The 24,554-nt window shown below is 43.9% G+C and overlaps 1 protein-coding gene across 2 annotated transcripts in view; it reads right to left on the minus strand.

Moving 5' to 3' along the window:
- NCAPG2 (non-SMC condensin II complex subunit G2) overlaps positions 1-24,554 on the minus strand; it is a 110,841-nt gene that overhangs the window by 23,745 nt on the left and 62,542 nt on the right. For both annotated transcript variants that reach the window (XM_065582770.1, XM_065582769.1), the window contains 6 exons: positions 21,979-22,049; positions 21,539-21,692; positions 21,211-21,384; positions 19,456-19,572; positions 19,220-19,360; positions 5,414-5,513 (listed from right to left, as the gene is read on the minus strand). In XM_065582770.1, coding sequence (XP_065438842.1) covers positions 5,414-5,513; positions 19,220-19,360; positions 19,456-19,572; positions 21,211-21,384; positions 21,539-21,692; positions 21,979-22,049 — 757 coding nt within the window. The remainder of the gene's footprint in view (positions 1-5,413; positions 5,514-19,219; positions 19,361-19,455; positions 19,573-21,210; positions 21,385-21,538; positions 21,693-21,978; positions 22,050-24,554) is intronic.

The following is a 24,554-nucleotide window of genomic DNA, read 5'->3' on the forward strand; positions in this document are numbered from 1 at the left end:
GCTACAAGCTTAGAATGAAATTCATTTACACTATATAAATGGCTGTAATTTACTAGTGTAGATTATTTTATATTTAGCTAATTAACATCTGTTTAGATTTCTTACTGATTTCACTGTTTTAATTACTGTATCAGTTCTTTTAGCTAGCTTAAATGTTTGGCAAATTTAATTTTTAAGATGTAAAACAACATCATGACGTTTTGTATATGGTGTCTTTTGTACACTAATTTTAAGGTAACAGCTAAATTGCAAAGCCATGCAAGGACACAGGGTCCAGACATGAAAACGTTCAATTGTTTTCAAATAAACATGCCTATGGACTTATTCTCTCTCCCACCCAGTAAAATAGCTCTTTTTCACATTGAGAGCTGCTACTTTGCTTTCATAAAGAATTGAAGTTGAATTAATAAAAATATATTTTAATAAAGGAAACTATGTAGTAGAAGAAAAGAAAGTGGGTTTCAGAGGAGTTCTTGGGACTTTAGGGACGCTCTTTTGTTTTATAACAGCATTTGCAAAATTCACCCTACATATTGTAAAAAGTTGTATTCAAAACATCCAAAGGAAAGATCAAGTCAGAGGAAGCAGACTATGGCGCTTCCTTCCTCTATTTAAATGGGAGTTCACACAAAATCCTGTATGACTGAAGAAATGTAAGAGACCAGTTAGTTTATTGAGTTCTATCAGGAATATTAGCCTGGTCACTTCAGTTAGTCTTGTTTTCCGTTTTTCACCAAGCACAACACCAGGCACAACTCTGCTGCATTTCCAGCACAGCAGAGTAATATTTATTTCTATATTATATGTGAGAGGGGCTGGAAACATTACACACACTGCCTGAAAAATCCATTTCTTCACTACTCAGTGGGAAGTTTTCAATGATGAGTATTGGGGCCTAACCTATGAATTCCTTCAGAAATTAAGCTTTCACTTAGTCCTTATTATGGAGATAACTCCAAATGCAAACTGAATACTAGATATGACAGAGTTATCTCCTGAAGCCTAGAGATAGACAACTCCAATGACAGTTTGATCAAGCTGTGGCGGCAGTGTAAATAAGTCAAAATCACTACGGCTATTCAGAAACTTGTGAACAGCAGAGAAAAACGGTTACCTACATTTCGTAACTGTTGTTCTTCAAGATACGTTGCTCATGTCCATTCCATTCTAAGTGTGTACACACTCATGTGCACAGTTGTCGGAGACTTGCCTTAGTGGTATCCATCGGGCCATCTGGAGTGCCATGCTCACGCGGCAGTATATCAGCCGTCACTGGCCCTATGCCCTCTCGGTTCCTTCTTGCCGGCAACTCCAACACAAGGGTAGGAGGATGAATAATGGAATGGACATGAGCAACACATCTTGAAGAACAGTAGTTACGAAAGGCAGGTAACCATTTTTGATTCTTCGAGTGCTTGCTCATGTCGATTCCATTCTAGGTTACTCACAAGCAGTATCTATGGAGGTGGGCTCAGAGTTCACCGCTTGGCGGCTTGCAATACTGCTCTACCAAAGCCAGCATCGTCCTGGGCCTGCTGGGTAAGTGCATAGTGGGACGTGAAGGTAAGGACCAATGACCAGGTGGCCGCCCTAAAGATGTCCTGAATAGGCACATGGGCCAAAAAAGCTGCCAAATAGGCCTGCACCTCTGTAGATTAGGCAGTGACTATTGCCGGGGCAGCACCTTTGCTTGATCATAGCAAAAGTGAATGCAGGCAGTGATCCAGGACGAAATTCTCTGAGCAGAAACAGGATAACCTTTCATTCTGTCTGCCACAGCGAAGAATAATTGCGTCAACTTACGGAATGGCTTGGTCCTGTCAATGTAGAAGGCCAGAGCCCGCACGATGTCCAGGGCATATAGCCTGCGCTCCTCCTCCGACTTATGCAGCTTCAGAAAGAAGACTGGTAAGTAAATATTTTGGCTCTAATGAAACTGAGAGACTACCTTAGGAAGGAAGCCCAGGTGCGGTCTTAGCCTTGTCCTTGTAGAAGACCGTGTAAGGCAATTCCGAGGTGAGCACCCAAATCTTGGATATCCGGCAGGCTGATGTCACCACGACCAGGAACACAACCTTCCAAGGCCAGGTAGGTCGTGCTGGGAGAGGGCTTTCTACTGTCCAACAGGATTCACTGGACCTCTGACAAGCACTGCCGTTTTCTTGTGTGCCGGCGCTACGAGGATGACCTTCGCCTTGATCTTCATGACAACTCTGGCAGCAATGGCACCAGAGAGAAGGCATACATCAGAGCCCCCGACCATGGGAGCAGGAGGCCTCCGACTGGGATTCCCCGTCTCTGCCCTGGAACGAGCAGAAGACGTGGCATTTTCTGTTCTGCTTGGATGCGAGTAGGTCCACCTGGGGAGTTCCGCACCCGTGGAAGATAGAACTGATCACCTCCAGGTGAAGGGATCAATTGTGGCAAGATAAGAATATCCTGTCCAAGCATTCCTGGCCCCTGGGAGTGAGCGGCCACAAGATGGATTGCTGCAGACAGAAATCCCAGAGCCGGAGTGCTTCCTGGAAGAGGACAGATGACCTGGCTCCCCCTTGTCTGTTAATATAGAAGACAGTGGCCATGTTGTCCATTAGGACCTGAATCACCCTGCCTTGTATGCGAGTCTGAAAGGCTTGGCAGACTAGGTGAACAGTCCTGAGTTCCCTGACACTGATGTGCAGGGACTGATCGTGACTGGACCAACAACCTTGAGTACTGAGATTGCCCAGCTGGGCACCCCAGCCTGGGTCCGAAGTGTCGGAGACAGGAGTCACAGACGAGACCAGGGCTGCGAAAGGGACTCCCCTCCAGCTCTGATGTGAGATCTTGCCACCAGGTAAGGGACGACAGTACACTGTGCAGAATTCTGATCACCCAGTCCATACTGTGCCGGTTGGGGACATAGACCGACACCAGCCACACCTGTAGGGGCCGGAGGCAGAGTTGCATGTGCCGGACCACGTAAGCGCATGTTGCCACGTGACTCAACAGTCTAAGGCATGTGTGGGCAGCGGTGAGTGTATGGGCATGCAGAGATGAGATGGTTCCAAGCCATAGTGGACCTCAAGTCTTGGGGAGGAAGGCTCTGGCTCAAGTGGAGTTGAGTACCACACCAATGAATTCTATACGTTGCACTAGAGTGAGGGTTGACTTTTTGTCATTTATTATTAGGCCCAGGTCGTGTCAAGTGGAACAGATCGAGATGCCTCTGGTTCCTTATCAACCAGTCGTCGAGGTATAGGTAGATTTGGACCCCCACCCCAACATCGCAGGTAAGCGGCCACTGGTGCTATACACTTGGCGAACACTCTCTGAGCCGACGAGAGACCAGAGGGCATCGCCGTTAACTGGAAATGGCACTGGCCCAATGTGGAACGCCAGTGCCCTGGGAATATGGAAGCATATGTCCTTTAAAATGAAGGTGGTGTACCAGTCTCCTGGATCCAGGGACGGGATGATGCAGGCCAGAGAGACCATAAGAAACTTCAACTTTTCGAGAGACGTGTTGAGGCGACGCAGTCTAGAATAGGTCTGAGACCCCATTTGCCTTCGGAATGAGGAAGTAGTGGGAATAAAATCCTCTTTCCTCCATGTCTTGCGGAACCTCTTCCACTGCCCCTAGGCGCAGGAGGTTTTCAACCTTCTGAACGAGGAGTTGCTCGTGAGAAGGGTCCCTGAAGAGGGATGGGGAAGGGGGATGAAAGGGTTGGTTGGCTACAAACTGCAGGTTATAGCCCGACAAGAAGACTGTGTCGAGCACCCAGCGGTCCGAGGTGATATCGGACCAGGCCGACTGGAAATGGCAGAGGTGGTTGAGGAAGACGGGGAACGGATCCGGTGCAGCGACTGGAGCGTTGTCCTCAGGCGCACCCTCAAACTGACTGCTTTTGGCTGCCTTGGTCCTTGGAAGGACCAGGTTGGGCAGGTGGACGAGACACCGCTGGTGGCATTGCTTAAAGCCACTGTCTTTGTAGGAGCCTGTTCGAGGGGTATCCCAAGATCTCGGCGGAGGGCGGAATGGCTTTCTGGCCTGCTGAGGAGTATGCAGGCCCAAAGAGCAGAGGGTGGCCTGAGAGTCTTTAAGGCTGTGGAGCCTAGCACTAGTTAGCTCAGAGAAAAGCCCCGTTCCCTCAAAAGGGAGGTCCTGGAGGGTGGATTGCATTTCTTGGGACAGCCCAGAGGTCTGTAACCAGGAGCTAGCCTCATGGCTATTGCAGAGGCAACCACCCTGGACGCAAGTCCATGGCATACCCGGCCCTCTGGAGGACATCCTGGGCTACCGCCTTTAGGGTGACCAGACGTCCCGATAAAATCGGGACCGTCCCGATATTCAGTCATTTGTCCCACATCCTGACAGATGTATGGCCATTTGTCCCGATATTCTGGCTCAGGGCTTTTTGGGGGGGGGGGGGGGGGCGTGCTTCGGCGGCACTCCGGACCTGCCCCCCCATGTATCCCAATTTTTTGTTCATGTAATCTGGTCACCCTAACCGCCTTGCCCTCTTCTATCAGCATGGTGAACTCCTGAACCTGATCCTGTGGGAGGCTCTCTTTGAGCTTGCCGATGGAGTGCCACAGGTTGAAATTATATCTGCCAAGTAGGGCCTGATGGTTAGACCCCCTAAACTGGAGGCTTGCTGTTGAATAATTTTTTCTGCCAAATAAATCCAGCCTCTGGGCATCTTTATTTTTGGGGGTGCCATTTGCCTAGCAAATTAGGCCCAGGTCGTGGCAAGTGGAACAGATCGAGATGCCTCTGGTTCCTTATCAACCAGTCGCAGGTAAGCAGTGCCCCACTCAAGGATTAAGTGCCAGCCAGGACTCTAACGACTACTAAAACACTTAACAGCTAACTAATTGCTGATTAAATATCATAGGAGAACGATCTGAACAGTGAAGAACCGCTAATGCTCTTGCTAAGCAAGATCAGGCACTCCAAACAACCGTCACATGCGGTAAGAAGGAACTGAGAGGGCGTAGGGCCGCCGGCACCTGATATACTGCCACATAAGCACGGCACTACAGAGGGCGACACAGCCAGCCCAACAGATACTGCTAAGGCAAAAAGTTTCCGACAACTGTGCATGTGGGGGCGCACATACCTAGAATGGAATTGACATGAGCAAGCACTCAAAGAAGAGACTCAAGAATCATGTCACAATGATTCACACTATTGCTGCTAGCAAAAGCTACGAACAGCAGCAGAGGCATACACTGGAGTTTATTCATGGGGGAAGAAGATCCAAAGCAGAGGCAGAGGCTATGCTAATTTAGCAGAAATTTATTCCCTAACTCTTTTTCTTAAAGCAACTAGGAGGCTCTTGAGAGGGAAAGAGTATACGAGAAAAAACACCCCTTACAGCAGCATAGGGGAAGAAGAAAGTACCACAAAAACATTGTTATTAGGGTGTACCTGTTTGCATAATTGAAAGAGTAACATCTAAAAGGTGTGCTTGAAACTCTGTATCTCCAAGGCCAACCATTATAGCATCCTTACACACTGTCAGATATGCCTAGACAAGAGAAGCAAAAATGTATCAACCCTAGATTATATTTAAGAGCAATATTCTAGTATTAGCTAAAAATAATAAAAGCAGCAAATCAAGTTACAGAGTGGTAGCCGTGTTAGTCTGTATCAAGCAAAAAGAACGAGTACGTGTGGCACCTTAGAGACTAAAACATTTATTTGGGGTTTTGCCCACAAAAGCTTATGCCCAAATAAATTTGTTAGTCTCTAAGGTGCCACAAGTACTCCTTGTTCTTTTTGCAAATCGAGTTAGAAATTTTTAAAAACATTTGTATTTTACATTTTTCAGACTGAGGCCAGGTCTACACTAGAAACTTACATTGGTATAACCATGTAGCTCAAGGGTGTGAAAAATCCACAACCCTGAGCAATGCAGTTATGCCAACATAGCTTCGTGTTGAGAGCACTATGTCGACGGGAGGGCTTCTCCAGTTAACATAGCTAACAGCTCTCATGGAGGTGGATTAACTATGCTGATGAAAGAAGCATTTTGTCTAGACCCGCCCTGAATAAATACAAAGAAAAAATGTAATCTGAAATATAACATTACAGTATTGTAGCTTTTTGGTGAGAGAGCATATATAGGAGCGGAAGCTTAACATTTAATAATTAGAGAGAGAGAGAGAGAGAGAGAGAGAGAGAGAGAGAGCGCTAAAACAGAAACTAAAGACTGTAAAAGATTTACAGTAGCACAAAATGCATGCATTTCCCAAGTCTCTCTCATAGTCCAGAAACAGTAGTCAGATTTACATTAAAAACCCTACTATTCCTCTGTCAGCTTTTTCACTAGGAGAATATCCCATAATATCTCAGAAGAGTTGTTCAGAAGAGTAACAAAAGCCTGCATCCACTTACCGATTTTGCTTAGGCACACTCTGATGCTCTCAGGTGTAATTTTGTATTGTGGAATAGATAAATTTGGGATACCCGAAGTCATGACCAATTGGATCCACTGGTAATTTCACTTTAAAACCCCTATTATGAGATAAAAGGTTACTAGCCTGTTCTGTAGCTGTTGTTGTTGTTAAAGTTGTGTTGCACATGTCCATTCCACTTCAGAGCGTGCGCACCCAGTGCACTGTTTTCAGAGACTTTTCCCTCTGCTGCAGAGCTGCCCCCCGATTCCCCAGTTCCTTCTTAGTGGACGGATTCCAATGTAGAGAGGAAGGAGGGTGGTTCATGGAATGGACATGTGTGAAACAACTCAAAGAACAGTTACAGAACAAGTTAGTAACCATTTCTTCTTTGAGTGATAGCACGTTCATTCTACTTCAGGTCAATCACAAGCAGTTTGATCTGGAGGTCAGATTGGAGTCTACCTGAATAATGATTGAAAGAGCACACAATCCGAATCTGGCATCATCTTAGACTGTTGGGAGATAGCATGAGAGGCAAATGTACTATAGACCAAGTTGCAGCTCTTCAAACATCCAGAATAGGCACACGGGCTAAAAAGACTGCAGAGGCTGCCTGTGACATGGTTGAATGTGCTATCATCCTATTTGGTGTAGTTACAGTAACCATGTCATAGCACAAATGGATACAGGAAGGAATCCAGGACAAGAGTCTTTGAGAACCAACCAGAAGGTCCTTCATTCCGTTTGCAATTGCCATGAACAACTGAGAGGGCGATTTAACAGTTTAGTCCTGTCCAAGTAAAACATTAACACCCTCCCCCTCGTGAGCATGTTGGTAAAGTTGGTAAATATATTGCCTGATTGATGTATACAGAGGGTCAGACACCAGAACCCTTAATTCACCCACTCTCCTGGCTGAGGTGACTGCCACCAAAAATGCTACTTTCAGTGAGACATGGAGCAATGAACAGGTAGCCAGCGGTTCAAAGGATGGACCCATTAGTTTTGTTAAAACCACTTTCAAGACCCTAGGGGGGAACAGGAGCCTCTCTAGTTGGAGATATAACCTGTTCAAACCCTTCAAAAACCTGAGCAACATGGGGTTGGAGAAAAGTGATTGATCAATTGGAGGGTGGAAAGCCAAGATAGCTGCTAGGTGAACCCTAGTGGAATTAATGACAAGGCCTTGCTGTTTCATTTATAACAAATAGTCTAGCACATGTTGTATCGGAGCTTGGACTGAGGGAATGCCTTTCTGCTGGGACTAGACGGGGAACCTCTTCCACTTCACCAGGCAGATATACCTATTAGAAGATTTTCTATTATTTAAGAGGATGTTTTGTACCTCCTTTGAACATATTTTCTCCTGAGGTGTTAACCATGGATCATCCAGGCTGTGATGTGAAGGGCCTCCCGGTTATAATGGAGGTGGTGACCATGGTCTGTAAGCCAAGGCCCTTCTGCAGTAAGAAGCAGCAGCCATAGTAGGACAGCAGCAGCTATGAGGTAAGAAGCTGGGAGTCACATCCCATCTAAACTCCACCAAAACAATATAATATTGGGTTGTCGAGAAGCATTTCTGCCCTAATAGCACAAATAGTGACCAGACAGACAAATCTTAAGATGTGTAAAGAAAACTTTGCAAGATAACGCTCTGTCTGGAAAAACCACTTAGCAGTTTCAGTTGAAAAGATACCATTTATTGCTTTTGTCTGTTTTTAAATTTGTAATACTTCCATTTGTTTACCTACAGTTATCACTGTGTGTTCTTTAATTTACATTTTGACAAAAATAAATGAACTCTTAGGTAGTGGGCTAGGATTGGTGAAAAATACTGTTTTGTAGTGCTTCAGTTTAAAATGATTGGTTAAGGGATAGCTAAGTAGGACCCAAGTTTTAACTATATAAACTGGGGGCCAACAGGAAGTTATTTGGAACCAAACTCCAGAACACAGCCCACGGTCAGAGCTTCCAAAACCATCACACCCTGCTGACCACACCATTCAGAACCTGGAGCCCCAGATGACCTGATCCTGACTGGCCATCAAGAAAAGTTTGTCAGTGCTGAGCATTGCATGCTTAGCGAATGTATTCTGTTAACCTATATTTATTAACAATTGATCAAGGATATTACTGTGTAAGGCTCTTTCACTGGTAAAAGGTCCCACAAACCCGCAGAAGGTTACAGCCTTATGCCCCGAACCTAGGACAGGAAAGAGTGGGGTGCCTAAATTAACAGGATTACTCCTTGAGCCCACGGTAGGGTAAAAATGGGGTGCCCTAGATTGTGTGGGTAACAGGTCCTGTGAGATCTGGATCCACTAGTAATGTCAACTGATCCCTGGTTGAGAGATTTAGCAGAATGAATATTGGTAAGGCCACACTGGTGCTACGAGTATCACTCGAGCATGATCCTGCTTGCTTTTTACCACTATTCTGTGTGGTAGCTGAACTAGAGGGAACGTGTACATTTGCTTGCCTGTCCAGGTAACATGAAGGCGCCCAAGGGATCCTGGACTGTGACCTGCTCATGAAAAAAAAAAAAAAAACAACCCACAGATGATGCTTCCTGCTGATTTTGGTTGCGAACAGGTCCGTGTGGGGAATCCCCCACAATTGGGATATGAATCTTGCTATATTTGGGCAAAGAGATCACTCATGATGACTGGTGAAGACCTGCTCATCTGATCTGCCAGACTGTTCTGGACATCTTGGAAGATAGGAGTCTTCAAGATGGATTGAACTGGTGATACAAGAGTCTCACAGTAGCATTGCCACTTGGGATAGCTGGGCTGATCTGCCCCCTCTCTGTCTATTCACATAGACAATACAGTGGCCATGGTATAAGGGCTGGTCCACACTCACCCCCCAGTACGAACTAAGATACGCAACTTCAGCTAAGTGAATAACATAGCTGAAGTCGAAGTGCCTTAGTTCGAACTACAAGGTACTTACCGCGGGTCCACACACGGCAGGCAGGCTCCCCCGTCGACTCCGCGTACTGCTCCGCGAGAGGAGGAGTACCGGCGTCGACGGCAAGCACTTCTGGGATTGACTGCTTACCACCAAACCCGGAGGTAAATATAGACGTACCCTAAGAGTACTAGTAAATTCCTTCCCAAGATATGGGGGAGGAACATGTGTGACATGCTCATCAAATGGCTCTCAATTACACTGCTCTACAGCCAAAATGCTTCTGAAATAAATGTAGTCAAACTTTACTAATTCTGGGTCACTGAGAACAAAAATAATGCTTAAAATTGTTGATTGGCTCTAGTTTTTAAGATATGCTATTGGGTCAGTATATACGAACCTTGACTTGGGAATGGCGGAGGATAAGTGAGTTATAAAGGGAAGGGATCTCAATTTAAACCAGAAATGACTAAAATACATCTTTGACTGGATCTATGAATAAATCTATGGCTGGGTTTGGACAGTACTTGCTTTTTAGGCAAAACAATGAATGATGCAATCTGAAGCTGGTATTGCGTCATACATGATATGAATTGCATCATGTTATTCCTAGAAGTCATGGATGATGCAATCATAATGAAGCTTACATCACTCCGCTGAACAAATTGCCCTATATCAGCTCTAGAAATCATACAGTGTCGTGCTCTATTTGTCAGTGTTTGATTTTGCAAAGGGACACATTTCTGTTTAGCCAAAGTGAGCAGAGATGCCTCGTACTTGTGTGAACAGTGCAGATAACTTCTGCTATGTTTGTGGTAAAGTGACTTTTGCACCACAAAAGCGCAGTGTAACCACTATGGTTAAGAAAGCCTATCACCTTTATTTTGGCTGCAAAATTGGAGATCAGGACAAGAGGTGGGCCCCACACAAATGCTGCAACACTTGTGCAACAAAACAAAACAGGAAAAGGAAATCTATGCTTTTTGCAGTGCCAATGATTTGGAGAGAACCAACAGATCATACCAGCAATTGTTACTTCTGCATGGTGCCTCCAGTTAGGAAAGGTGTGTCAAAGAAGAAAAAGTGGACTGTGCATTATCCAAACATTCCATCAGCCATACGTCCAGTACCCCATGGAGAAGGACTGCCGGTTCCTGATGCACCAGAATCATTCTCACTTGAGTCAGACGAGGAAGAGGAAGGGGATGAAACTTCTGGTCCTGAACCATCAATGTCACAGGACCCACATTTTCTCCCATCCTCCTCCTCTGAACCACACCTCATAACACAAGATGAACTGAATGACCTTGTCAGGGATTTGGAACTAACCAAGAGTAAGGCAGAGCTGTTGGGCTCCAGACTACAGCAGTGGAATCTCCTGGCAGGTGATGTTAGGGTTTCCATGTTCCGGGGTGACCGTCAAAAGGATCTTGTCCCATTCTTCTTCATGGAAGGTGATCTTGTAGCCTGCAACAACGTCGATGGTGTGATGGCAGCCCTCAACATCGTTCACGATCCAGGTGAGTGGAGACTGTTCATTGATTCATCGAAGACGAGTCTTAAAGCTGTTTTACTGCATAATGGCAATGTTTTGCCATCAATTCCAGTTGGTCATGCAGTCCATATGAAGGAAACCTAGGACAACATGAAACAACTTTTGAGGTGCATAAACTATGACCAACATCAGTGGCAGCTTTGTGGCGATTTGAAGGTTGTTGCTCTCTTGCTTGGTCTGCAGACTGGATACACAAAGTACTGCTGTTTTCTCTGCGAATGGGATAGTCGTGCAAGAGATTCCCACTACATCAAGAAAGATTGGCCAATCCGACAGTCATTGGAGCCTGGGAGGAAAAGTGTTCAGCATCCACCACTTGTTGAATCAAGGAAGATTTTGTTACCACCCTTACGCATCAAGCTGGGTCTGACGAAGAACTTCGTCAAGGCCATTGACAAAACACAAGCAGCTTTCAAGTACCTCCGTGGAAAATTTCCAAGGTTAAGTGAAGCTAGGATAAAGGAAGGTGTCTTTGTTGGTCCTCAAATTCGTGAACTTCTTCGAGATGATGCATTTGACCATGCACTGCGTGGCAAGGAAAAAGACAGCATGGAAAGCCTTCCAGTTAGTGGCAATAAATTTTCTCGGAAACAACAAGGCAGACAACTACAGGTTGTTGGTAGAAAACCTCCTCAAAGCATACAAAAGCCTTGGTTGCAACATGTCACTAAAGATACATTTTTTGCACTCTCATCTAGATTTTTTTCCACCGAACTGCGGAGCAGTGAGCGACGAGCACGGCGAGTGATTTCACCAGGACATTGCAACAATGGAGAAACGCTATCAGGGCAAATGGAGCCCATCAATGCTTGCAGACTATTGCTGGACAGTGACAAGAGATGCTCCATTTAATGAATACAAGAGACAAGCCAGGAAGCGCCGAGTAGACACTGAATAGGACTAAACTATGTACCTAATAGTTTTTTGCCTTTTGTTTCATAATAAATTTTATTTATGTAACCCTTTTGGTGATTTTTAAAGTTACATAAACAGGACAGGTGAAATATTATCATGTAAAGCAACCATAAACACATGAAAAGACCTAGGTTTACAATTTATGATTAAAACTCTACTATCTACACAATATACATAGACATAAAATGTAAAAACTTAAATATCTTAGAAACAGTAGCCAATCAGTTGTTTTAGTTGTCATATTTGAATTCAGCATATCAAAATACATAATAAATAGCACATTTTATCTCTGAAGCAGACGACTTCTCAAAAATTGTAGACCAGTGTTATCTTACATTTATATGTAGAGCCAAGTCCTGGCCACCCTATAGCCCTTGATTCCCAACCCAGGGTGGAAGTGTCTGTAACCAGAGTTAAAGTAACTTGCAAGGAGCAAATGGTACTCCCACAAACACAGTGGATGGGTCTGTCTACCATTCCAAAGTGACTAAGGACACATACAGGAATCTAAACCAGCATGTCCAGAGGATAACAGACTGGGGAGTACACAGAGCTCAGCCATCCCTGCAGCTTCCTCAGATGCAGCCTAGCATGCTAAACCATGCAAGTACACGAGGCCATATGCCCCAGAAGATTGAGGCAATTCCGTATTGTTGTGGTAGGCTAGGCCTTCAGGTCCAAAGAAATATTTAGCATCATCTGGAACCTGGACTATGGGAGGAATGTCTCAGCTTCTGTACAATCAAGACAACTCCTATAAACTCTAATCTTCATACAGGTGATAAGATTGCTTATGAACGAGGAAAAAGCAATCTTAGAGAGCCATAAGTGGATTGGATCATGGCCACACTGGACACCACCTGGCTCCTGGATCAGCCTCTCACTAACCAATCATCCAGCTTTGAAAACACAAACTCCTGACTTTCTCAGAAATGCTGCCACCATGCACTTTGTGAACACAACATGTGGGGCTACAGACTGACCAAATGGTAGGACTTCAAACTGGTAGTGAGATTGGTTGACCATGAATCTGAGGAATTTCCTGTGGCTTTGGTGTCTCGACACAAGGAAATAAGCATCCTTTAAGTCGAGGGCAGCATACCAGTCACCAGGGAGGATAAAGGAAGCAAGAATGCCACGTGAAACTTTATTTTCTTTAGTTATTTGTTGAGCTGTCGCTGGTGTAGCGTGGGTCTGAGACCTCCTTTTGCTCTTAGGATTTGGAAATAGCCAGATTAAACCCTTCCCTCTGTATAATTAAGGAATTTCCTCTTTGGCTCCCAACAGAAGAAGAGATTGTACCTCCCAAAGGAGAACTTTCTTGTGAGAGAAGTCCCTGAAAAGGGATGGGAAAGGAAGTGGGTTGCAATAAATTGAAAGGTATAGGGTATATCCCAATTCCACCATGCTTAAGACCCACTCATCTGAAGTGATGCAGGTCCAAGCAATTGGGTAGTAGGATAGCCTGTGGGAAAACATCATGGTAGGAGAAGTTGGCAAATGGAAACTAGCAAGCTGTCCTCAGCAAGCATGTGGCTGTCATTCTGGCTGCCCTGTCTTCTGTGTCCAATGCCACCTGAAGGGCTGTTTTGGATATGACTTGGCCCACAGTGACAATGGCCTGGAATTGTGTCTCTTTTTCCTCTGGGAGCTCAGATGTGACCTGGGCAAATTTCCCATAGTTGTCAGTCCTATTTGGCCAGTAGTGCTGAATAATTGGCCACTCGAAACCAAAGGGTGCCAGAGGAATATACTCTGCATCCGAACAAGTCAAGTCTTTTGTGTTCTTTGTCATGGGGCGAAACCTTGAATTATGGCTGTTTCTTACGGTGATTTACTGCCTCGACAACTAGGGAGTCGGGAGGCCGGAGCGCAAATAGAAAGCCTTGGATGGTACATAATATTTTCTATCCACTCTTTTGCAGTGGGTGGAATAGAAGCAAGTGTCTGCCAGACTGTCTCCAAAGGATCCAAGATGGCCTCGTTGATGGAAAGGGCAATCTTGGAGGTAGATGCGGGTTGCAATATTTGTACCAGCTTGTGCTGGTTTGTCTTTACCACCTTGAGCGGGATGTCTTAGCTTTGCACAACTCTCTTGAATAGCTCTTGAAACTGTTTAAAGTCATCCGCCGAGGTTGGCAGTGGGGGCATAATCACCTCATCTGGGAAGGAAGACGAATTGTGTACAGGAGATATGTCATGGTCTGTGCCCGTCTCTGTGTCCTCTCCCCCTTCCTGTGTCTCCCAGGGTTGTGGTGTGGGAGATGCTGGGTTAGAGCGCAGTTCACATCTATGCACTGTGGACGGTCTAGAATGCTGACCCCTATATGAGCTCCAAGGTTCCCAATGCACCCATTTCAGTGAGAAAGCCACAGGAGGGTACATCCATGGGGGTCTGCACCATGGTTGGTTTATATCTGGTATCTTGGACCATGTGGCTCCCCGTTGGTCGGTGGGCCTTAGGTAAGGAGTGACATGGTTATAGGGGGTATTGTCCCTGCAAATCCTCCTTCTCATCACTGGAGAACTGTGCCATGTCTTGTGGGCTGTGATCTCCTCTGGAGTTTGTGGGGGAGCCCTCAGCTCTGAGTACTGGTGAACGTGGTGCTGATGAGATTTTTAAGTCTCTCTGATGCAGCAGAGACTGTTGGTGTCGATTTCTGAGTAGTCGGTGCCGGGGGTGCTTTCCCTTTCGTTGATGGAGCCGATGCCGACCGGTGTTGTTGTTTGGCCAGTGCCATCAGTGCCAATTTTGTGGTTTCTACTGGTGTCGACTGAATTGTCAGTGCTGGGAGTGGAGGCATAGTGCCTGAGACACTCTGTGCCAAGTCCCATACCGGTGAGCTGGGTGCCATAGAGGAGGCACGTTTTTGTCAGTGCCTTGACTCCATTTCTTTCACTCTGACCTCGGTGCCAGAGATGCCTGGAGTAAGAGGTGCCAAGAGAAAGATGGCATCGGGGTAGCGACCTTGCAGGACTGCCTCTGTTTTTGCGGACCTCTCTGAGGAGATGTTTGAGCCCTCTTTTTTGTTTTTTCAGAGGGTAGGTCTCCTTTCCCATCTTGAGGTTTGCCTGCAGCGGCTGTTTGCTTGTCTGCCTCAGGCTGGAGGGACTTCTCCATCATGATCATTTTAAGCCAGAAATCCCTGTCCCGTCAGGCTCTGGCTCTCAGGCTGCTGCAGTGGGGGCATTTCTGGGGAATATGCTCCTCACCCAGGCAGCGTAAGCATAAAGAGCGTCCGTCTGAATTGGGCACGGCATAGCGGCAGAAGCCGCATCGGAGAACCAGGCATTTTAACTAGTAACTGTTCCCTTAAGGGGGAGTTGTCTAACGAATTAACAAGACTTTCCCCCCCACCCCCCGCCAACACTAACACTAAGTATCTCTCTAACAACTTATCTAAATATGTATCTAAAAGCTCTCACAACGGTTTTAGGGAGAAGTGCTAACACTGCCCCTTTGCTCCGTCTTCAGCCAAGAACAGTTGAGAAGAAACTGGAGGGCTCAGGTCATGTGCATGCTACACACAGCACCAATGGCACCGCGAGATGCCTACTGCGTATGTGCAACCCACGCAGACACTGCTACCATAAATCTCCAATAGACGGTGCCGGGACGCACTGCCACCTAAAAGTGAAGCATCCACAGGGACACTACTCAAAGAAGAACTAATGGTGTCCAGGACCTTGCTTCGGGCAACATTTTCCGCTCGTCCACCAAAGCCAGAAAATTTGTCTTGCCTCCTCTGGCAACTTGTTCACAAAGTTGAAAACATTGTCCTAGAGGGAAAAAAAGCATAACATCCCAGCAAAGCTTGCTGATTAGCAATCCGGAGCTGTAGTCCAGCTGCTGAATAAAGTTCCTTCCGAAAAAGATCAACAAGCTTCTTCACATCCTTTGCTTTTGAGGTAGATGCTTGCTGACCCTGCACTCTCCCTCATTGTTAACTGAGCCCACCAAAGACCCTGAGAGCAGGGCGGGTGTAAAAACATTAAAATCCCTGAAAAGGAACATAATATCTCCACTCAATTCTTTTCAGTATAGGCAGTAGGGAAGAAGTTTGCCACAGAACTTCAGTAGGCTCCATTTTAGACTGATTTGTTGGAAGCACCACTTAAGAGGGTCCCACAGATCCCAAAGTAATAACTTATCTGTGAGACCTCTTGAGACACTTACACATGAATATCTGTGGAAGAAGCCACATTCTGTAGAAGGTCCTGGTGGACTCTATAATCATCCGGTGGAGGTGAGGTGTCCCCCAACACAACTAGATCATCTGGCAATGAAAAGCAGAAAGCCAAGCCTGGCTGAGATGCAATCTCCTCCAATTCTTGCAAGGGGGGGATTCATCTGAGCAGATTACTCTTGTTGGCACTGAGCCCAGTACTGGGAACGGCTTCTTGCAGTAGAATCGTGACACCTACTGGAGAACATAGAGAGGATAGGATGCAAAGATGATCTGGAGGCAGGAGAAAACCTGCAAAGGTTCCAATACGGCCACTGATATGGTCCCAGACCACAATTTCTTCATGACCAAAGGTCTCTACCAGCTGGTCAATGTGAAGCTTCCACTGGATACCAGGGTGGAAACTCCTCAGAGAAGAGTGATGGCTAATGTGACAAAGCTGTGACACAAGAGCCCACTTCTGACACCGACAATGAACCAGAATCATCTGACCAAGGAGATGTGGTTCTTTTCAGTGCCAGAAGTCTGGGAAAACATCATTGGTGAAATCATTGTCATTTACCTCTCCATGGCACTGTACAAGGAGGTACTACAGTATGTGGAGGTGCCCATGGTACTGGGCGCTGAACTTCAGTAGCTGGCAAATCCTAACAAGTGACTATCAGTACTGGGCATGAAGATTATTCAATCACCAGCAAAGCCAGTACTGAGAAGCTCGCAGATCACATGCCTTGGGTGTTGCTGGCCCTAGGATAGACTCCTGCTGCTGTTGAGCCAACGAAGACTGCACCATTGAACTAGATGGTGCAGCCACAAAGGTCGGTCTCAACAGGACCAATACCGCGGTAAGAGGCAATGAATCACTCTGAGTGCACTCTATTTGCTTTTCCTGCATTCTTCCTGGATTTTGGTGCCAGAGACCTCAATCTCCTGCTTCTTCAGTACCAGAGAAGGAGATCAGTGTTGAGACTCTGCCAAGACAGGACGAATACTCCTAACTGAAGCAGATGTGCTTGCTACACACTCCAAATCGGGAGGCTCTGAGGGAGGGCAAAAGGCTGCCTCTATCAGAAGGTGTTTTAGTCTGACCTCCCTGTCTATTTTTAGTTCTGGGCTTAAAGGCTCTGCAGATTTAGCACCTGTCTTTGAGTTGCTCCTAGGAACCTCAGTCACCTGAAGTGTGGGCCACTAACTGGCATAGGCTTCATGCAAGCATCTCAGGACTTGAAGCCAAGGGATGCCCTGGCACCAGTACCCAAAAGGCAGGAACTGCAGAGTAAAAAAAACATATCCTACTACTCAAACTACAACTATTAATGAGTACCAACTATATACAACGCTAAGAATAAGGGAAAATTTGCAATAGCAAGGAAGAACACTCCAATAGCTGTCAGGGGCAGTAAGAAGGAACTGAGGGAGGTCAGGGGCAGCTCTGCCCTTTATACCATCACGCAGCATGAGGAGGCAGAGGGTGCATGTGCTGCCTCGATGGGTACTGCTGAGGAAAAATCTTCAACAGTGCACACATATTGAAGTAGAATGGACATGTGCTATCACTTGAAGAAGAATGAGATTTTAAATCCTTGACCAAATTCTTGTGCTCTGGAACATTCTTATTAAATAGGGATAAAAATCCTTTTCACAGTATTCTCCCACTAGCATACTGTTTACCACTTAACTTTTTTATATAATTTTTTCCATACAAACATGAATGAATATATTCCTTTACAAAAAGTATCCCATTTAATAGATGGTGAAACAGAGATTGAGAGGAAAGATGGTTCAGTGGTTAGCACATTAGCCTCAGACTTTGGAGACCCAGGTTCAAATCCCTTCTCTTCTACAGACTGCCTCTAGGAAAGTGGGCAAGTCTGTCACACTTCCTCATGGAGGTATTGTGAGGATAAATACATTAAAGATGGTGAGGCACTCAGGTACTGTAGTAATGGGGGCCACACACCTAAGATGTGTATTCCTGAACAGTTGTTGTGCTTGACAGTATATTGCTGCTACATTTAAACAAGGAAATGCAGTTTAAAAAAAATAAAAGCTATAAAATAATTAAAATAGGGTATGACATAATAAAGTACCCATCATTCAAGCAGCTACAGCACTGGACTGAGATGTATAAGATCTGGGTTTTGAAATACTTCCTTATCTCACAAGGTCATTATGAGGATAAATGAATGTGAGGTGCACAGATATTTTGGTGACGAGTGCCACAGAAAATCCAACAAAGCATAAAATTTCCATGAACCCAATCCTCCCTCTCAGCTATACAGGGCACACAACTCCATAGCCAGATAAAGGTTATAGAATCGCAGAAATATAGGTCTAGAAGGGACCTCGAAAGGCCATCTAGTCCATCCATGCTAAGGCAGGACCAAGCATACCTAGACCATCCACAACAGGTGCATATCTAACTTGTTCTTATAGTCTCTAGTGATAAGGATTTCTCAACCTCCCTTGCAAACCTGTTGCAGAGCTTAACTACCTTTTATAGTTAGAAAGCTTTTCCTAATATCTAACCTAGATCTCCCTTGCCACAGATCAATATTATAATTTACAGTTATAGATTAATATATTCTAGGACTGGAAGGGACCTCGAGAGGTCATCGAGTCCAGTCCCCTGCCCTCATGGCAGGACCAAATACTGTTTAGACCATCCCTGATAGACATTTATCTAACCTACTCTTAAATATCTCCAGAGATGGAGATTCCACAACCTCCCTAGGCAGTTTATTCCAGTGTTTAACCACCCTGACAGTTAGGAACTTTCTCCAATTTGTCCATATCTTTCCTAAAGTGAGGCACCCAGACTTGTACACAGTACTCCAGCTGAGGCCTCACCAGTGATGAGTAAAGAGGGATAATTACTCCTGTGGTAATAAATTACACTCCTGTTAATAAACCCTCAGAATATTAGTCTTTTTCACAACTGTATCACATTGTTGACTCATTCAATTTGTGTTCCACTATTACCCCCCCCCCCAATCATTTGCAGCAGGATTACTGCCTACCCAGTTATTACCCAATTTGTAGTTATGCATTTGATTTCTCCTTCTCAAGTGTATGGTTGATGTACACACTGTCTGGAAATTGACGTAGGTGCCAAACTTGAAATACTGCTATGGCACTGACTAGTGGGATGCAATTACTGTACCTAAACCATACAAATCATATCAATAACACATTTAAAAACAATTGTAAAAAAATGGATACTACTGTCAATTCCATTTGAAGTAATTATAAAGAAACGTCTAACCTGGATGATTAGCTGAGAAACTTCAATGTGCTGCTCTAGAACATTCTCCTCCTGTTCATGCATTAAAGGTAGAACATGACTTTCTATCCAAGCACCTGTCTCCTTCAGATGTGAAAGGTAAACTTTTCCTTCAGAAGAAAACTGTGCAAGAAAAAACAAACAATAATAAAAGCAGAGCTTGATAATTGTTTCCCCCCGCCTCCCTCCCCCATGAATACCTCCTTAAAAAACAATACCTTGTGCTGAAGATGAATACTTAATCTGCAGTAGAGGGTGAAGGCTCTTATGACAGTTGCTTGATTGAAGCTATGAGATCCTGCACCTGTTGCTTTCATAATCGAGCCAAGAATCTCCTGCAATATTATAATTTACAGTTATAGATTCATAGATTCTAGGACTGGAAGGGACCTCGAGAGGTCATCGAGTCCAGTCCCCTGCCCTCATGGCAGGACCAAATACTGTTTAGACCATCCCTGATAGACATTTATCTAACCTACTCTTAAATATCTCCAGAGATGGAGCTCTTAAATATCTCCAGAGATGGAGATTCCACAACCTCCCTAGGCAGTTTATTCCAGTGTTTAACCACCCTGACAGTTAGGAACTTTTTCCTAATGTCCAACCTAGACCTCCCTTGCTGCAGTTTAAGCCCATTGCTTCTTGTTCTATCCTTAGAGGCTAAGGTGAACAAGTTTTCTCCCTCCTCCTTATAACACCCTTTTAGATACCTGAAAACTGCTATCATGTCCCCTCTCAGTCTTCTCTTTTCCCAACTAAACAAACCCAATTCTTTCAGCCTTCCTTCATAGGTCATGTTCTCAAGACCTTTAATCATTCTCGTTGCTCTTCTCTGGCCCCTCTCCAATTTCTCCACATCTTTCTTGAAATGCGGTGCCCAGAACTGGACACAATACTCCAGTTGAGGCCTAACCAGCGCAGAGTAGAGCAGAAGAATGACTTCTCGTGTTTTGCTCACAGCACACCTGTTAATGCATCCCAGAATCACGTTTGCTTTTTTTGCAACAGCATCACACTGTTGACTCATATTTAGCTTGTGGTCAACTATAACCCCTAGATCCCTTTCTGCCATACTCCTTCCTAGACAGTCTCTTCCCATTTAGATTTAAAAACAAAATATATTTTCAGGAAGTTCTGCTCTGCACTTTGCTTTTGCTTAAAGACTGAAATTCAAATTCAAATATATTTTTTGAGTGCCCAACTTTACACTTCAAAGGGGCTTGATTTTCAAAAAAAAAATGCTCTGCACCTATCTTCTAGAAGTCAGGCTCCTTTCAGATGTCTCAAATTGGACAAGTTTGAGGCACCTACAAAAAAACAAGATTTTCAAAAATGTCTGGGACTAAGTCTTGTAGTCCTATAATTTATTTCTATTCATGATCTAAACTGCTAGTTATTCACAAAGTTCAGAGGTATGCAAGTTTTAAATTACAATAGTTACATTTGATACAGATAAATTGGTACAGCTAACCCAGCCCACAAATAGTCCACACAATCATTACATTTTGATGGCTAGTGTTTCTCTCTTTTTGTAAGGTTGGAAGGAAGGCTAATTACTTAAAGTAACTATATTTTGAGTTTCTGGTAGTATTATCTTCTATTGCTACCCTTAGCTATACATCTTCAAGGGTACTACTGTCTTGTGCTTTGACACAACGTCTGGAATGAGATTGTTAGTCACAGTTGTTAAAGCATCAAAGTATGCAGAAGACAGTTTGGTCAAGTTCAAACAGTACACTTTCAGATAGGAAGAGACTATTAAACACTATGGATAGTTTTTTTTAATCACTCTTTTCATTAAAGTATTTCATCAGTTCATAAGATCATCATGCGTATAATGGCAGAAGATCCAAAGGAGGGAAGAGTGGTGGATCTTACTGAGATTTTTGAAGAAAAATGTAAAATCTAAATTTCAGTAGTGGTACTGAGACACATTAAATAGTACTTTACATTCAATATTCTACAAGTATTACCTTTGCAGCTCCAAGTACTTTTAAAAGCTGGTTCAATTTCTTTTTGGGGACAGATAGCAGGCAATCCCGATTCATGGAATGAGTCAATAAATATTCTAGATAATCAAGTGCTAATTCTGGTTTTGACTGGTATGTTACTTGGATACGTACTCGCCGCTCAGATGCTGTATTGCTCTAAGTGTGGAGGAGAGAAGCCCATTAAACAATGAGATATAAAAGATACTACAATAAACTTTATAGTAATTACTTATCCTCCAGATTAAAGGACTAATAGAATCAGATTATATAATGCAACACAGCAGTAGAATTCAGTGTTTTCTTTGCAAACCTTTCTTGGTGTCATCTCATCAGACATCCAATCACAGATTAACTCCATAATGTGTCCCACTTGTCCCCAGCAACACAAGCAGTCTATCAGGGTGGAGTATTTATTTTCATCAGCTCCCTTCTCAAGATTCCTCAATTTAGAGATCACACCACAGCTGAAAACAATTTCAGATATAGCAGCTGTTTTTATTCATTAGCACAGCAATGACTCAGACATAAAATGAACTGATATGATACCTGAAATATTAACAAAACAATTTATAGGCCCATTGGCCCCTACAGATTTGACTAAGTTATCAAGTTTCCTGAATGGATAAATTTGCCTGAATTGATGTTATTCATTGAGGGTATTTTAATGTATACCAAATAAAAAAATAAAATTAAAGTTGAACAACAGAGACAACCACCCCCCGCTCAATTTTGATATTAAAGAAATAGTACCTGAATGTAGGAATAGCAGAAGCTGGCATGAAAGATGACAGAATAACTAATGGAATCATGCAACGATCATCCTAGGATTTAAAAACAAAAAAACCCAAAATTATAAAAAAAAAAAAAGACTGAACCCATCTAACTAATAGACAACAAGAATCTAAGCACCTTTTTTCGAGGAGTGGATTCTGTCACAGCAGAATTTTCATATCCACTAGAGAACCACCAGAAACAGCATTGAAGAGAAATGCATAAAACTGTACTGAGAGTAGATTGTCAAATTCATATACTTGGGACTGCATGTGTTCTTGGTGGCCATATACATATTCTGCTAGTAAAAGCAAACATTTACTTTAAGTTAATATGAAGATGCATGGCCATGACTCCATCCAATTCCTTTCCATTTAAATAATGTATTAGAAATGGAATCCAAAGAAATGGGTATACACAGGGTGAGGAATGTAGCTTTATAGTGGCAATTTATTCATACTAGATAACATTTGTTCTCTAACCATTTTTACCAGAGATCCCTAATGTTGGAAGATTAACTATCAGTCATCCCTCAAAGAAATGGGTCTGAGAACTAGTTAAAAGACTGCAGGATTATTTTTGAAAATTGGGCATGGGACCTGGATTCAAAGCCAATGGTAATGTTGCCTAATTGTAGGGATTAAACATCAAGTAGCAGCCTGCAATATCCTTGTTTAGATAGGTTTGTGCAACACTTAGCACAACAGTGCCCTCATTGGAGTCCCTAGATGTCACTGAAATATATATAAAAAGTAAGTGACTTAGGGTATCGCAACATCGGTGGGTAGCAATCGATTTATCTGGGATCGATATATCGCATCTCATTAAGACGCGATATATCGATCCCCGAAAGCGCTCACCGTCGACTCCGGAACTCGACCTGGATTGTCAAGACTAAACTGACTGACATGTTGAACCTGTGTGAGGGGAAGAATGCTTTGGCTGCTACTGCCTCAAGGTAAGCTCCTATGAACTCCAGATGCTATATTAGAATTAATGTGGACTTTGAAGTTTAATTGTAGTCCCAGTCAGAGGAATAGGTCCGTGGCCTTTTGTGTGGTCAAACCCTTGTTGAAGGAGCATGCTTTGAGCAGACAATCGTGCAAGTATGGGAAAATCAGAATTCCTTGTTTGCGAAGATGTTCCGCTACCACAGAAAGGACCTTTGAGAACATTCTGGGCACGGATGACAGGATGAGTGGGAGTACCTTGTATTCAAAGTGATCCTGATTCAGAGTGAATCATAGAAACCTTCTGTGGGATGGGTGGATTGCAATATGGAAGCAAACATCCTGTAGGTCGAGGGCCGAGAACCAGTCCGCTTGGTCCAGAGATGGAATTATTGCTGGGAGAATTACTTTTCTGAACATTTACAAATCGGTTGAGTGATCTTAGTTTTAGAATAGTCCTCCAATCGCTGTTGTTTTTCGGTACCACAAAGTACTTGGAGAAGTCCCCTCCCTCTGTGTTGTGTGGGAACTAATTCTAAAGTACCCAGGTTTGGGAGAGAGTCTGTTTCCTGTCATAAAAGGTGTATGAGAAGGGTCCCTGAAGAGAGACAGGAAGGGAAGTGATAAGGAAGGTAAAATGGATAGAATATCCTGTAGAAATTATCTCCAACTCATTTGTCCATAGTTATGTATTCCCAGTCTTGATGAAAAGGACCAAGGTGGTCGCCAAAGTGAGAGAAATGTGCGGATTGTTGCAGCAGATAAGGATGGAGGTAGTAAATCGAGCCCTTGGACGACCCCTCAAAACTGATGTTTAGATGTAGAGGGCTGTGAGGCAGCTGGTCTCCTTTTCTGCAAATGCTGTCTCTTGCACTGGGGTTCATAATGCCTTGGGGGAAAGTGGGGCGTGGACTGAGTAGGCTGGGATCTCTGAGCTGTCAGAGATTTACTGAATCTTTTTTGTGCAGGCGTGTAAATTCCCAGCGAGCATAAAGGTGGTTCTAGAATTTTTTCACATGTGGAAGGATTCATCAGTTCTCAGTGAACAACTTTGGTCCCTCAAATGGAAGGTTCTCAATTGTAGACTGGACTTCCTTTGGAAAGCTGGATACCTGAAGCCAGGAAGCCCTCCTCATGACCACTGCCATGGAGTTAGAATGAGTAGCTGTGTCAGCGGTGTCTACAGAGGATTGTCCTTGCAAGGAGTTGGCCCTCAGCAATGATCACCTGAAAATGCTCTCTAGTCTGTTGAAAGATAGTCAATCAAGGCATTCAGTTTGGAATAGGGCTGTCAATCACAGTTAACTCACGTGATTAACAAAAAATTAATCAGGATTAATTGCAGTTTTAATTGCACTGTTAAACAATACCAATTGAAATTTATTACATATTTTTCAAATATATGGATTTCAATTACAATTTCAATTACAACACAGAATACAAAGTGTACAGTTCTCACTTTATATATTTATTACTAATATTTGCACTGTAAAAATGATCAAATAAATAGTATTTTTCAATTCATCTCATGCAAGTACTGTAGTGCAATCTCTTTACAAATAAATTTGTTATTTAACTGCACTCAAAAACAAAGCAATGTAAAAC

The sequence above is a fragment of the Chrysemys picta genome, chromosome 2 (genome assembly GCF_011386835.1).
Source record: "Chrysemys picta bellii isolate R12L10 chromosome 2, ASM1138683v2, whole genome shotgun sequence".
Classification (NCBI taxonomy): Eukaryota; Metazoa; Chordata; order Testudines; family Emydidae; genus Chrysemys; species Chrysemys picta.